This window comes from Chelonia mydas, chromosome 6, assembly GCF_015237465.2.
Source record: "Chelonia mydas isolate rCheMyd1 chromosome 6, rCheMyd1.pri.v2, whole genome shotgun sequence".
Lineage (NCBI taxonomy): Eukaryota > Metazoa > Chordata > Testudines > Cheloniidae > Chelonia > Chelonia mydas.
Window position 1 is genome coordinate 125,198,110 of NC_051246.2, and position 14,943 is coordinate 125,213,052.

General features: G+C 41.6%; 1 protein-coding gene across 4 annotated transcripts in view; it reads left to right on the forward strand.

Annotated features, from left to right (window-relative positions):
- The window catches only part of DDHD1 (DDHD domain containing 1), a 115,076-nt gene that overhangs the window by 26,367 nt on the left and 73,766 nt on the right, over positions 1 to 14,943 (forward strand). For 3 of the 4 annotated variants that reach the window (XM_037901284.2, XM_037901283.2, XM_037901281.2), the window contains exon 3: positions 11,569 to 11,670. The exons of the other annotated variant lie outside the window; for it this stretch is intronic. In XM_037901284.2, the coding sequence (XP_037757212.1) occupies positions 11,569 to 11,670 (102 nt within the window). The remainder of the gene's footprint in view (positions 1 to 11,568; positions 11,671 to 14,943) is intronic. 4 annotated transcript variants of the gene reach the window in all.

Here is a 14,943-nt window from a genome sequence, read left to right on the forward strand (position 1 = left end):
AGATTATGTTATTGGAGTTGGCCCCAGCCATATGTAGACGATGGCTGCAAGCTGAAGAATTTCATGGCAGAAATCTCCCTCCCTCCCTATAGACAGGAAGTTTAGTTTAGTTCCTTTTAACTGCTTTCATTTTTGGGGCAACTTTTTCTCCCTAATTTGGCTTGAAAACCCTGGGACAGCCTGTGGTATCCTTTAGCCTAGTGATCGAGGCACATCCTCTCTACCATTTCATCGTCTCTTCTGTTGCCATTGCCCAGCTGATCCTCTGTAGAAAATAAACCAATAGCTTATCAGATGTGTCTCACCCCGTTTTTCTGCAATCCCACAGTGCAGCACTTGCAGTAGAATCACACTGCTTAAGATTATGCGAAGTGATGCCGCTTCCTCTCTTTAGACAGGAATAATCCCAGTAGATGCAAACGCCAAAAAAGTAAGTGCCAAGGAGAGAGAATGTATTCGTATTTACTGCACTGCAGAAAGTCATCGCAGTGGGCTCCATATGCACCAGTTGTGAAGGGCATAATACTTTAAGACCCATAGCCCAAGGGCTACTCTCATATCAGTGTCTTTCTTAGTTCTGTGTTTTCCCTTCAGGGGAATGTCCCACTCTGTAGGAGGAGGAAGCCTGAGTCAGGTTATCCCTTTCCTTAGTTCTGATCCTGGATTCCAATCCCTCATCAAGGAAAATAATCATGAATTATTCAGGACCTTTAAGACATATCAGTTGTAGGTCTTGGGCAAGTAAGAATTGCTTTGCTAGATTAGGGTGTATTCCATTAGTCAGGTGTCCTGTCTCTTGCAGTGGCGAGTACTGGATGCTTTAGAGGGAGGTGCAGGAAACCCCCTAATGGAATAACCAGCTCATGGGATTTCCTTCTTTCTTAAGCCTCATAAATTAGAATCCAAGAAATGTAAGACTGGAAGGGACCTCAGTAGGTCATCTAGTCCAGCCCCTTGTATCGAGGCAGGACTAAGTATTGTGTAGACTATCCCTGCTAGGTATTTGTCTAACCTGCTCTTAAAAACCTCCAATGACAGATATTCCATAATCTTGCTAGGTATTTGTTCCAGTGCTTAACTACCCTTGCAGTTAGGAAGCTTTTCCTAATGTCTAACCTAAATCTTGCTTGCTGCAATTTAAGCTTGTTAGTTCTTGTCCTGTCCTTAGTGGATAAGGAGAACAATTTATCACCCTCCTCTTGATAACAATCTTTTACATACTTGAAGACCATTCTCATGTACCCCTTCGATCTTCTCTTCTCCAGATTAAACAAGCTCATTTTTTTTCAACCTTTCTTCATAGGTCAGTTTAGCATAGGTCTTATTCTTTGAGATGTGAAATTTGTTTAGTCTGTGTGATGCAGCTGGATGTTTTGTTAGCCATGTATATGTTTGATCCTTTTTAGTATCCTACTAAGATCTTGGCTTCAGTGGTGGCATGTAGCAGTGAGTCCCACAGATTAATTGTGTATTGTGTAAAAACAGTAGAAATACAGGGTCACTTTTTGTCCTTTAAGAAGGTCCAAAAAAGTAACGAGACCTCCAGGTTTGCAATATCCAGATTGATCTGTATCTGCATCCAAGAAGCCTTCATGTTATCTGAAGTTCCTTGTTATGGCTCTTCCTATCAGAAGTTTTAGGCTGGGTCCTATGCTGCATCAGAGCTCCACTTGCTGCATCTGGGTACAGAGGCAAAGGGTTGGCATTCTCCTCTTCCCTACGACTATTGGGTGCTGATTTGGTCCTGAACATGTTAGTGACCATGAGGCTACTGTAATTTAACCAGCTTGTGAGGGGCTGTTACATTGACTGGGGTTGTCTAGAACAGTGGTTTTCAAACTGCGAGTCACGACCCAGTAGTGGGTTGTGGAATGTAAGGCACTGGGTCAGGCAGCTCTGGTCAGCACCAACGACTGGGCTATTAAAAGTCCTGTCGGCAGTGCTGCCCAGCTAAGGCAGGTTAGTCCCTACTTGTTCTGACACCGCGCTGCGCCCTAGAAGCGGGCAGCAGCAGGTCCGGCTCCTAGGCGAGGGGGCCACAGGGCTCCACACGCTGCCCCCACCCCGAGCCCTGGCCAGTGGGAGCTGGAGGGGGGGGGGAGGGGGAGGGGGAGGGTGGTGCCTGCAGGCAAGAGCCATGCTGAGTGGTTTGCGAGCCTAACGCCTTGGAGCCCGACCTGCTGCTGTCCTTTTCCGGGGCACAGCGCAGTCTGCCGTGCCAGGACAGGAAACCTGCCTTAGCACCCCGGCAGTGCCGCTCACTGGGAGCCGTCCGAGGCAAGCCCATGCCCCAACCCCGCTCCCCAATCCCCTGCCCCAGCCCTGAGGCTCCCCCCACCAGCCCCAAACCCAGAGCCTCCTCCTGCAGCCCAAACCCCTCATCCCCGGCCCCACCCCACAGCCCTCACCCCCGTACTCCAACCCTCTACCCCAGCCCTGAGCCCCTCCCACACCCCAAACCCCTCATCCCCAGCTCCACTGGGTCGTGGGCATCAACAGTTTTCTTCAACTGTGTCTCCAGAAAAAAGTTTGAAAACCACTGGTCTAGAGTCCCACTATGCTTCAGCCACACCCTCTCCACGATCACGTCCTTGGCACGTTGTCTTTATCTAGATAGGATTGCCAGGTAAGGGGGGTGTAGAGCTGGCTTTGTGCCTTCTGAGGACCCCACAGAGCAGGGCAAAGGGGCTGTTGCATGGGCCAGAATCTGGTCCCTTGTTTTTCTGTGTGGAGAGAGACAACACCGACCTGTGGGATTGGTCGACGCTACGCACGGCTCATGGGGCGCCTCATGGTCCCGGACACCATCCGATGGTCCAGGCACATCTACATCAAACACATCACCGGCCACCGACAGTACCAGGAGGTGTGAGCCAGTACGACATCGTGCATCAACTATGGGAAAGGGACTGAGAGACTTTTTCCATTGGACCATATGAACTGGAACCATAAACTCGCTGAACATTAAATCCCACCAAATGAGGGTAGATCCATCTTCATCATCGTATCCACTCATTATACTCCACACCTGAACATAGCCATTATATGGACAACATACCCCCATATCTCAATATCTGTACTTTGACCCGTTAAACTTTTATCCCCAATCAGGGAGTTTGCAGATTATGCATTCCTTACACCACCCGTTCCTAAACTGAATTTTGCACCCCTTGATAATCTGTACCTTATTCCCTGATAACCAGAAACTTTTATGCTTAAACTCTGTACCGTTTTCTTTTTACTTCAACATTATCTTAATAATTTTATTAAATCTGAAAAAAAGAAACTACAAAAGAGTCATTTGTGCTCAGCCTCACTAGACAGGACACTCAAGACGTTTTTTGCATCTGGCTCCTTTGAGTGGAGAGGTCAAAGTGGTTATCTTCTAAGATGAATCAGGGAAGGAGGCTAAGATGCAGCTCTCCATCTTCTTTTCTTCCTCCTTTAGTTTGCTTCTTTTCTTATTTTCTCCATTAGTAACATCATGGCCTTTTCCTGTCACCTTTGTCTCATCACCCTAGAATCTGTTCTGGTGCAGGCCAAGTTTCAGACAGATTTTTCCTCATCTACTAGTTTGTGTTTTCTGACTTGAATAAAACCAGTAGACACCTGTCTCAGAGGTTTTTTTCTGTAGGAAAGGGTGCAGAGACACAGGTGTTGTAAAGCAGAGTAACAATAATTTCAGCTAAAAGAAAAGGAGTACTTGTGGCACCTTAGAGACTAACCAATTTATTTGAGCATAAGCTTTCGTGAGCTACAGCTCACTTCATCGGATGCATACTGTGGAAAGTGTAGAAGATCTTTTTATATACACACAAAGCATGAAAAAATACCTCCTCCCACCCCACTCTCCTGCTGGTAATAGCTTATCTAAAGTGATCACTCTCCTTACAATGTGTATGATAATCAAGGTGGGCCATTTCCAGCACAAATCCAGGGTTTAACAAGAACGTCTGGGGGGGGGGGGGGGGCGGGTAGGAAAAAACAAGGGGAAATAGGTTACCTTGCATAATGACTTAGCCACTCCCAGTCTCTATTCAAGCCTAAGTTAATTGTATCAAATTTGCAAATGAATTCCAGTTCAACAGTTTCTCACTGGAGAAACTATTCCACTTCCTGGACACTACAGTGCTAATAAACGATGGTCACATAAACACCACCCTATACCGGAAACCTACTGACCGCTATTCCTACCTACATGCCTCCAGCTTTCACCCTGACCACACCACACGATTCATCGTCTACAGCCAAGCTCTGCGATACAACCGCATTTGCTCCAACCCCTCAGACAGAGACAAACACCTACAGGAGCTCTATCAAGCATTCTTACAACTACAGTACCCACCTGCGGAAGTGAAGAAGCAGATTGATAGAGCCAGAAGAGTTCCCAGAAGTCTCCTACTACAGGACAGGCCTAACAAAGAAAATAACAGAACGCCACTAGCCGTCACCTTCAGCCCCCAACTAAAACCCCTCCAACGCATTATTAAGGATCTACAACCTATCCTGAAGGATGACCCAACACTCTCACAAATCTTGGGAGACAGGCCAGTCCTTGCCTACAGACAGCCCCCCAACCTGAAGCAAATACTCACCAGCAACCACATACCACACAACAGAACCACTAACCCAGGAACCTATCCTTGTAACAAAGCCCGTTGCCAACTGTGCCCACATATCTATTCAGGGGACACCATCACAGGGCCTAATAACATCAGCCACACTATCAGAGGCTCGTTCACTTGCACGTCTACCAATGTGATATATGCCATCATGTGCCAGCAATGCCCCTCTGCCATGTACATTGGGCAAACTGGACAGTCTCTACGTAAAAGAATAAATGGACACAAATCAGATGTCAAGAATTATAACATTCATAAACCAGTCGGAGAACGCTTCAATCTCTCTGGTCACGTGATTACAGACATGAAAGTTGTGATATTACAACAGAAAAACTTCAAATCCAGACTCCAGCGAGAAACTGTTGAATTGGAATTCATTTGCAAATTGGATACGATTAACTTAGGCTTGAATAGAGACTGGGAGTGGCTAAGTCATTATGCAAGGTAACCTATTTCCCTTTGTTTTTTCCTCCCCTCCCCCCCCCCCCCCCCCCCCCCCCCCCCGACATTCTTGTTAAACCCTGGATTTGTGCTGGAAATGGCCCAACTTGATTATCATACATATTGTAAGGAGAGTGATCACTTTAGATAGGTTTCAGAGTAACAGCCGTGTTAGTCTGTATTCGCAAAAAGAAAAGGAGTACTTGTGGCACCTTAGAGACTAACCAATTTATTTGAGCATAAGCTTTCGTGAGCTACAGCTCACTTCATCGGATGCATACTGTGGAAAGTGTAGAAGATCTTATTATATGCACACAAAGCATGAAAAACTTTAGATAAGCTATTACCAGCAGGAGAGTGGGGTGGGAGGAGGTATTTTTTCATGCTTTGTGTGTATATAATAAGATCTTCTACACTTTCCACAGTATGCATCGGATGAAGTGAGCTGTAGCTCACGAAAGCTTATGCTCAAATAAATTGGTTAGTCTCTAAGGTGCCACAAGTACTCCTTTTCTTTTTGCGAATACAGACTAACACGGCTGTTACTCTGAAACCTGTCAATAATTTCAGCTATAGACAGGGCCACACTTGAAGAAGAGGAGGATAGGATGTTGGGCTGCATTTGTCTGATTGCTTCAATGTGGAGAACTTTTCCACAGGCAGTGTTTAGGGTAATGCAAGTCACAAAAATAAATCAGCAGTTTCAGGGGAAAAAAAAAATTCTGCCTGTACTTAAATAATTGTATATCAAATTATCAAATTTTAACACACAATTATAATAAATGCATTATTTCATAGTTGCTTTATTTGGAGCAGAGATTGACATTTGGCCATGTGGCCTTCCTTAAACGTGACTGTCACACCCCTGATGACTGCTGAAAACCTCAAACACTGTGCGTTAGTTCTGTTATGGTAAACACCGACCAGAAATATGGCAATTGTTTGCTTGATGTTTGTCTCTTTAAATACCAATGTTAGGTGTCATATTAAGGCCCCCAAATTAACTTTTTAAATACTTTTTGTGTAGTTCATCCAACTCTGTAGTTTTTTTCCATATCAGATTTGTTCATTCTTGTTCTAAAAATTGATTGTCTCTAACCCAGCATTCGTGAACCCAGCAATTATAAATTAGTCTGAACATAGGATGGAAGGTGAAATCACTATTGATTAAGGATGTAGTTCTCAATTTCAAGCTTCCAAGCATTTGTGATCCATCACTTTTTAAAATTTCTTTAAAAAAAAACCTTCAGTGTCTCTTTAATCATGGCTAGAATTTGTGTTTATATCTCAGATTATTTTTCTAGAAATATTGGCTTTCTTAAAGGTCCCACGCTGGCTTTTCTTGTACTGCATGTACCCAGTAGCTTTATTTATAGACTTACCGAAATTCTTGAAGGAGGCTGAAATGAAAAATTTTAAAATAGTGTCAGAATTTCACATTTGCTGTTCTATGTAGCAGTACTTCAACTGAAAAAATGCTTTTGAAATGAGTACAAAACACTGTACAAGATCTTAAATCATCAACTTAAATCACAGGGTGGACTTAAAATACACTTTTACACAAAGAATTCAGAAATCACTTTTTCCTTTACATACTAGCCAGAGCTAGAGTTAAAGTTTAGGTTTTTTTATCCATTAGTTTACATAAAACAAGTGCAGAGAGCTATATTCTTTAGTGGTCTACATGCAATGTCTGCAGCTGTTGTAGGAGAAACAGAAACCTGAACTCAGGTCCTGGCAGGTTTTAAAAGTAAATCTATTGTCTTAAAGCTAAATGTGTTGCTAATATAAGATCTTAAACAGAAAAAACATGTTTTTGTTTTTTTTTAAGAGCAGTGGTGTCTGACCTGAGGGCTGAATATATTTCAAGTCAAGGGGTCACAGTCAGTATTTGGCACAGATTCTTTGTTCTGTTCTTTGGCTTCAGGTGGCACAAAGGTAGATAAAACCATTCACTATTCCCTTTGTAGGATTCCCCTGGCATGGGGGAATCCCTACGAGGCATAGAGTTGGTAACCTGCAATTCCTGGTGTACAGGGCATATCAAGGATTGACATGGGGCGTATTGGTTGGAGGGGAGGAATGGGAAGAGTGGCTGTACAATGGCATGCTCCAGCTGGGTTCAGCTGGCAGATGGTCCCTTGGAAACAATAGCCAGTTGGCACAAGTTAAAGCTACTTTCTCTTCCCTCCCCTGCATTTGAGGAGCTGACCTGTGGGGGTGTGACAAACAGGGAAGGGATTGCAGCTGCCTCCTGTGTTCCTGGCTCAGACGAGAGCTACTCTTGGGGCAGCAGGTGAAGTGAAGGGAGGCAGTTGATAGGGTGGCCCTCCTAGCTTGCTCCCTGTAGAGACAGAGGTAATTCAAACATATTTCAAAATGCAGGGCATGGTTCAGAGAACACATTTTCAGTTTCTAATTAAATAAAAAAATTCTTCACCCTCCTGGGCCACAAGGTTGAACACCACTGTTCTAAAGCATTTCACTTAACCATTTAATATTAACTGCATGTGTGACACTGTCTATGATCTTTGGATGGATGGTTTTTCATGTGTATTCACATTTAGTTAGAAGGGAGTAAGGCTGGAAGTTGAACTTGAAAATAAGCAGAGAGTACAAATTTAGTACCTTTCTATTGGATCAAAGCTGCAGAAAGTCACTCTAAGCAAGCCGGAGGCTCCCGGGAGCAGCTCCAAGGCAGAGGGCAGGAGCAGCACACGGCAGTGGGGGAGGGACAGCTGAACTGCCCAGCAATTGATAGCCTGCTGGGCGGCTGCCGCACGGGGAGCGGATGGGGGGCTGCTGGTCCACCCTGGTTCCAAGCCCCGACCAGCTCCACCGGCTGCCCTCCCTGAAGTGGACAAAGCAGGCGGCTGCCAAACAATTTTATAAGGGAGCGTTGCGCAACTTTAAATGAGCATGTTCCCTAATTGATCAGCAACAAAACAACGTTAACTGGGACAACTTTAAGTGAGGAGTTCCAGTACTGTCGCGCAATCTCTTTATTGTGAAAGTACAACTTACAATGTAGATTTTTTTATTTTTTTTTTGTTACATAATTGCACTCAAAAACAAAACAGGGTAAACTTGAGAGCCTACAAGTCCACTCAGTCCTACTTCTTCAACCAATCGTGAAGACAAACAAGTTTCTTTACATTTACAGGACATAATGCTGCCTGCTTAATTATTTACGTCCTGTGAAAGTGAGAACAGGCGTTCACATGGCTCTTTTGTAGCCAGCATTGCAAGGTGTTTATGTGCCAGATATGCTAAACATTTGTATGCCCCTTCTTGCTTTGGTCACCTTTCCAGAGAACATGCTTCCGTGCTGATGACGCTCTTTTAAAAAAAATGCATTAATTAAATTTGTGACACAATTCTCCCCCAAAGAATTCAATGTCCCCTGCTCTGTTTTGTCTGCATTCTGCCATATATTTCACGTTATAGCAGGCTCGGATAATGACCCAGCGCATGTTATTTCTTTTAAGAACACTTTCACTGCAGATCTGACAAAATGCAAAGAAGGGTATCCATGTGAGATTCCTAAAGATAGTTACAGCACTCGACCCAAAGTTTAAGAATCTGAAGTGCCTTCCAAAATCTGAGAGGGACTTGGTGTGGAGCATGCTTTCAGAAGTCTTAAAAGAGCAACGGTCCAATGCGGAAACTACAGAACCCGAACCACCAAAAAAAAAAAATCAACCTTCTCCTGGTGGCATCTGACTCAGATGATGAAAATGAGCATGCATCGATCCGCACTGCTTTGGATCGTTATTGAGCAGAACCCTTAACCAGCACAGACATGTCCTCTGGAATGATGGTTGAAGCATGAAGGAACATGTGACTCTTTAGGGCATTTGGCATGTAAATATCTTGTGATGCCAGCTACAACAGTACCATGAGAACACCTATTCTAACTTTCAAGTGACACTGTAAACAAGAAAGAAAAGGAGTACTTGTGACACCATAGAGACTAACCAATTTAATTGAGCATAAGCTTTCGTGAGCTACAGCTCACTTCATCGGATGCAATTGATAGATTTCCACTCCATACGGCTAAATGCAGTGCCTTGCATAATGATAGGTTTCAGAGTAACAGCCGTGTTAGTCTGTATTTCCTAAAAGAAAAGGAGTACTTGTGGCACCTTAGAGACTAACCAATTTATTTGAGCTGTAGCTCACGAAAGCTTATGCTCAAATAAATTGGTTAGTCTCTAAGGTGCCACAAGTACTCCTTTTCTTTTTGCGAATACAGACTAACACGGCTGTTACTCTGAAACCCGTAAACAAGAAGCAGACAGCATTATCTCCTGCTAATGTAAACAAACTTGGCTGAACAAGAAGTAAGACTGAGTGGAGTTGCAGGCTCTAAAGTTTTACATTGTTTGTTTTATTTTTGAATGCAGGGTTTGTTTTTTTTACATAATTCTACATTTGTAAATTCAACTTTCATGATAGAGATTGCACTACAGTACTTGCAATGGGAGAATTGAAAAATACCATTTCTTTTGTTTTTTATAGTGCAAATATTTGTAATAAAAAATATAAACTGAGCACTGTACCTACACTTTGTATTCTGTGTTGTAATTGAAATCAATTATATTTGAAAATGTAGAGAAAATCCAAAAATATTTAAATAATGGTATTCTATTATTGTTTAACAGTGTGATTAATCATGATTAACTTTTTTAATTGTGCAGTTAATCACGATTAACTTTTTTAATTGCTTGACATCCCTAATTTTTTTTTTTAAAGGAGGATTTTTTGTTTAATTGCCAGCTTGGCAAATTCAACCTGGGAAAGAAAAACCCAGGTATTTCCTGCCTAGTGTATAATCACCAGGCAGTGACAAACTGCAGACTAAATTCTCTCCTCAGTTACACAAGTGCAGCCCTTATGAGTTTGATTCTCTGCTCTCATACATCAGCTTTACACCTCTGTAACTCTCTTCACATAGTGGACCTCCTCCCAGTTTATACTGATCTACGTGAAAGGAGGAATCCAGCCCATTGTTTTCAGTAGGGTTGTGGAAGTTTTACCTGTCCCTTCAATTGGAACTTAGTGATTTTGTTGATACAGGAACCAGAATAGAGAATCCATTTCATTCTCTCAGAATTTAACCACATATTCTTCACCATATTGGCTTTCTGGAGCTAAAAGAGTTTTGTAATAAAAGGGAAAGCTTCCTTAAGGCTTGTCCCCACTAACTGGGGTGTCAATTCTAGTGCACACCAGCATCTAGCACATTTACTGGCCCATGTGGAGCCCTCTGGCACTCACCAAAAGTTCCTTAGTGCAAATTAATATAGTCCTGTTTCAGCAGTACTATGTTAACATGCAGTAGGGAACTTTTAGTGTGTGCAAGCAGGGTCCAGATGGACTAGTTAGTGTGCAACACGCTAGTGTGCACTAGAATTTACGCCTGAGCTAGTGTGGACTGAGATACCATGTAGGCAGGCCCTTAGTCACTAAAGAAAGAAGATATGACTGAATGAATACACACAGAACAGTTTTACTTAGTAAGATGCCGCCATTTTTACACAGTCACTTTTTTGGGGGAGAGCCTCACTTTCAGACTAGCTACTGGAAGCCCCAAATAAATACAATAGCAGTTAATCAAAACTGACTTTTAAGGTACCTATTGTTTTCCTGTTTCACAGGTGTGTGAGAGCAGTTTCTTCCAGATCACCTAACTTCCTGCCTGGTGGATACTGCAACTTTCATTCCTCTCACAATGTCCCTTCCATAACTGAACTGCACTGGTGCCTCCCTATGAGGGTAAGGTAAGTCCATCAAATGTTGAAAAGTAGTCCCAGGGCTTTCTTTTCAATAGTCTTGCTTTATATCCTGGAAGGAATGAAACGAGACTATTGAAAACCTTACAAAAATGACGGACTTGCCTTACCACAATAGGAAAACTCCAGTGCTGTTCAGGAATGGAAGGGATATCTCAAGCAGAGTGTATGCTGTGCTGTCTGACTGTGTGAGAGGCAGCTGTTTACAGACCTACGAAACAGGGAAACAGTAGGATATTTTAGCCTAACTTCCTTCTGATGACCATGTCCTCATACTATTGAGAGAGGCATCCAGTAGCTGACCTTAAAGTTACTAACTTTTATTGTTTACAGATTACCTTTAAGATTCCTGCATACTACCCATGGCACAAATATACTACATTTTGTTTTTGTACGTGCCAATGCAAAGGCACTGAGTGAGGTTGATAATCACGTTGTGGCATGATTTGTCTTTTACTGATGGTGTTAAATGTGCCATATCCAGGATGATATAAATGTTTGTTTTATGAGAACTGAAGAAATAACATTTGGCTAACATGAATTGACATTTTTGCTACAAAATCCATTTAAAAAAAGAAATTATGTGCTTGCAGTATTTTTGAGTAATATTTGTCAAGCCTGACCATTCATTTCAGTGATAATACTAATGAAAAGAAAAATGATGCCCCTTTTTAAAATTTTACTTTGAAGCTCAGTGTTTTTACTTTTAGTTGTCTACCACCTCCCTCCCTTCTCCCTCCCTTCTCTGTTCAAATGGAGAGGATATAAGGAGAGTACAGATGCTGCATGTCTTAAACGAAAGCGTTCCCAAGGTACAGTAATTGTAGATTTCTTTCTTGTCGTTTCCTCCTGGCTTAGGAAGCTTTAAATTGTAGCTTGTATATTTCAGTGAAATGTGTTAGATCTCTGTGCTTCCATTTCTTGCGCCATATTTATGTCATCTTCCCTCAGAAGGGGAGGAAAAAGCATTTTGAATCTTAGAGGAAAAGTAGAAGCATTGTGACTCTTAGAGAAAAGTAGAAACTAACAATATATTTGTGCTAGCACTTAGTTATGGTGTTTGTGACAATCATGAAAAATGTAAGCATTTTTTTTTTGCAGCACTGTTGGTATGTTCTGAGGTTTTCAGTCAATGAGACAGGGTCCCTACACCAAAGAGCTTACAATCACAAGTAGATGTGACCTAGAGATAAATTATGTCAGAAGAAATAGGAGCTAAAGGAAAGAAAGGTTGACACTAGATAGAATTATGAGGGGTTTTTTTGTGTGATCACTTTTTTGTGTAACATGCATCGTGTTTTTCTCGTTTTTAAAAATTGTTTTTGACATTTTAAAATGTAGATTTGTGTGTGTGTTTTTTCACTTAATTGCATTGTATGTGTGTTTTCCTTTTCTTTATTAAATTAATATTTTGCAATGGGAGTCAGTGCTGATCTGAAGTGAGGCTTCAGGGAATTGAAAGAGAAAGGGGAGGTTGTTGCACCTGGGATCAGGACATTATTCGTCAGAAAAAGAAACTTGTAATTTAAGTAATTGAACTCACATGATGTAAATCAGTGCACTTCATAAACAGGATGGATCCTTAAGAGCCATTAGTGACTAGGGGTAGGTTTTCAAAAGTCCCACTCAGCATTGGCTTAATTCTGCTCCTTTTGAAGCCAATGGTAAAATCCTGTTGACTTCACGGGGAGCAGAGTTAGCCCTACACTGAGTGAGTTTTTGAAAATCCAACTCTAGACCTACAGTTTAAATTTAGATGGTAGCTGTGAAGTTATTGTGAATTGTCCCTGTATTCTCCTAGATCTGGGTGACCCTGGATATAGATGTGTTTAAGTATGTCTGACCCAAAAAACTGTATTTGGCACACAAAAATATTGCCCTTCTGACTTCTTTAATTGCATTTTCCTTAATTGAGCCTAAAATGCAAATCTCTGAATACAAGCTGTTAATATTTAGCTCTCGTGTACCACTTTTCGTTGATGGGACTCAAAGCTCTTTACAAATACAAACAAGGATTCCCATGTTAAAAATTGGGAAACTGAGGGGCATAAATGTTGGCCTTTCTGACTTCAAAAAGTCTTTTTGGGATTACTTGCAGTATGTAAGGTAAAGCACGTGAGTAAATCTTTGTGGGATTGGGTCCGTAATCATTTAATAATTGTACTGTTCTGCATTTTTACTTGCATACAAGAAATATAACTCTAATAGTAACACTTGGATTACCCAAACATGTGCAATTGTGATCTTCAATGCATTTGAATTAAAAGTGGATGTTAAGGTGGTATGTTGTGACACTGACAAATTGATATGCCGAGGAATAAATTGAGGTATAATGTAAATAATGAGAACAATGTAGAACAGCCCTATTTACTTAAGAACAATAGTCTTTTTTAGGTTGAATAGCAACACTTTTGTTTCTTTAAAAATAAAACTGCATTTTAGATCAGAATAGATTTTAGCCTCAACTTTATGTATCAGGACTTCAGAATTGTCTAGACAAATGGCCAAATTTTACTCCTGCTTATGCTGTGGCACTCCTGCTGATGTCACTAGGAAATCATGCATGTATTGAAGAGGAGAATTTGGTTCTAGATTTCATAACGCATCTGCATCTCCTTCACCTTGTTGCACGTGGTTGATAATGAAGCCTGTGTTACTATTATCCACAAAAGTTCCAACATAAAACATTTTTAAAAATAAATATATAATGTGAGAACATGCAGACATAAAAATTCAAAGTAAATTTGTTAAAGGGTCCCCCTCCTTTGGATACTAGATCTTACCAAAGAGGGTTTCCTTTTTGCACAATTGTTACATTAATTGCTACAGCACTTCAGGGATTGTAGTTATCTGGATTGATTTTTGTAGATTTTTACAGCAAAAATAAAAAGCACTACATTTTACACTTTGATCCTGGTTAGCAAGTGCAAGATGAGCAGATGCTTTTCAAATATTTATTTTAAAAGGTATTTAACTTTTGAACTCAACAGATATAAGGAAATATACTGTGTTCTCACATGGTGGACTCATACAGTTCTAGTGAATGTCAGTGGTAGTTCTACATGCTGCTCATGATGAAAATAGGCCCCAATCTTTAACATTAGTTTCTTATATCCAATGCTAAATATGCAGAGAAATATTGTTGCACTTTTTGCTTGCTTTTTACAAAACATGTAAGTGTGGCTCTTAGTTGCTCTTTGACAGCTGGGAAGCAAACAAAGTACCATTCAGTTTATACTTTTTGGAGAATAATGTAGCAGCAAATGTTGGGGTCCGCATTCTCCATAACCCAAGTAGGTTAGTAGAACCTTGTGGAGTTTCTGTGGAATCCTGCCATTAGGAGGGCAGGGTTTGGTCCCAGGAAGAGGTCAAGGATTCTGCTAGCCCAAGCCAACATTTGTCCAAAAGCAAGGAACTTCCACAACAGGTGCCTTACCACTGCACTGCTGCCTAACCCAGATCCCAGCTTGCTACAGTGCCTGAACATGATGGCATTTGCAGGGGCCACGTTTCCAAGTTGATCCCCAGCTTCCCCAAGGAGTGATTTCAGTGTGATGTTCCACAACATGAACCTGGAAGCAGCATCAGTTCTTGCAGACTTGGTATGCAATAAACATACACTACTGTGATCGTGGATTTTGGGGAGGGAAGAATTCCACAGAGATACCTAGGAAAGTTGTCTGCCTCTGTTCCTAGTCTTCCTAGCCTCCTTCCAACTCAGAGGCACATCCCAAGCACAGGGAATTCTGTGATGTCATGAAGGAGAAGTATGGCATAGAGCCCTCCTTTCCCTTCTCATCTCCAAGCAGAGATCCTTGGACACGGTCTCATCTCTGCTCTTAGAAATAAAGTGAGCATGGAGTCCTAAGATTACAATGGCTAACTTTAAATGGAAGTGTCATTCAATAATCCACTGAATGATTATATAAAGTGGCCTTTTACATGTGCCAAAGGTCACCCTAAATCCACATACCTCTTCTTTGTTTTTTCTGCCACTTAAAAATATTTCTGCTTCTGTTTGTCTAGTGTCAGATTAAAACTTATTTTTCTGTGCTTTGGAGCTGCCAATCCAGAGCAACTATGTA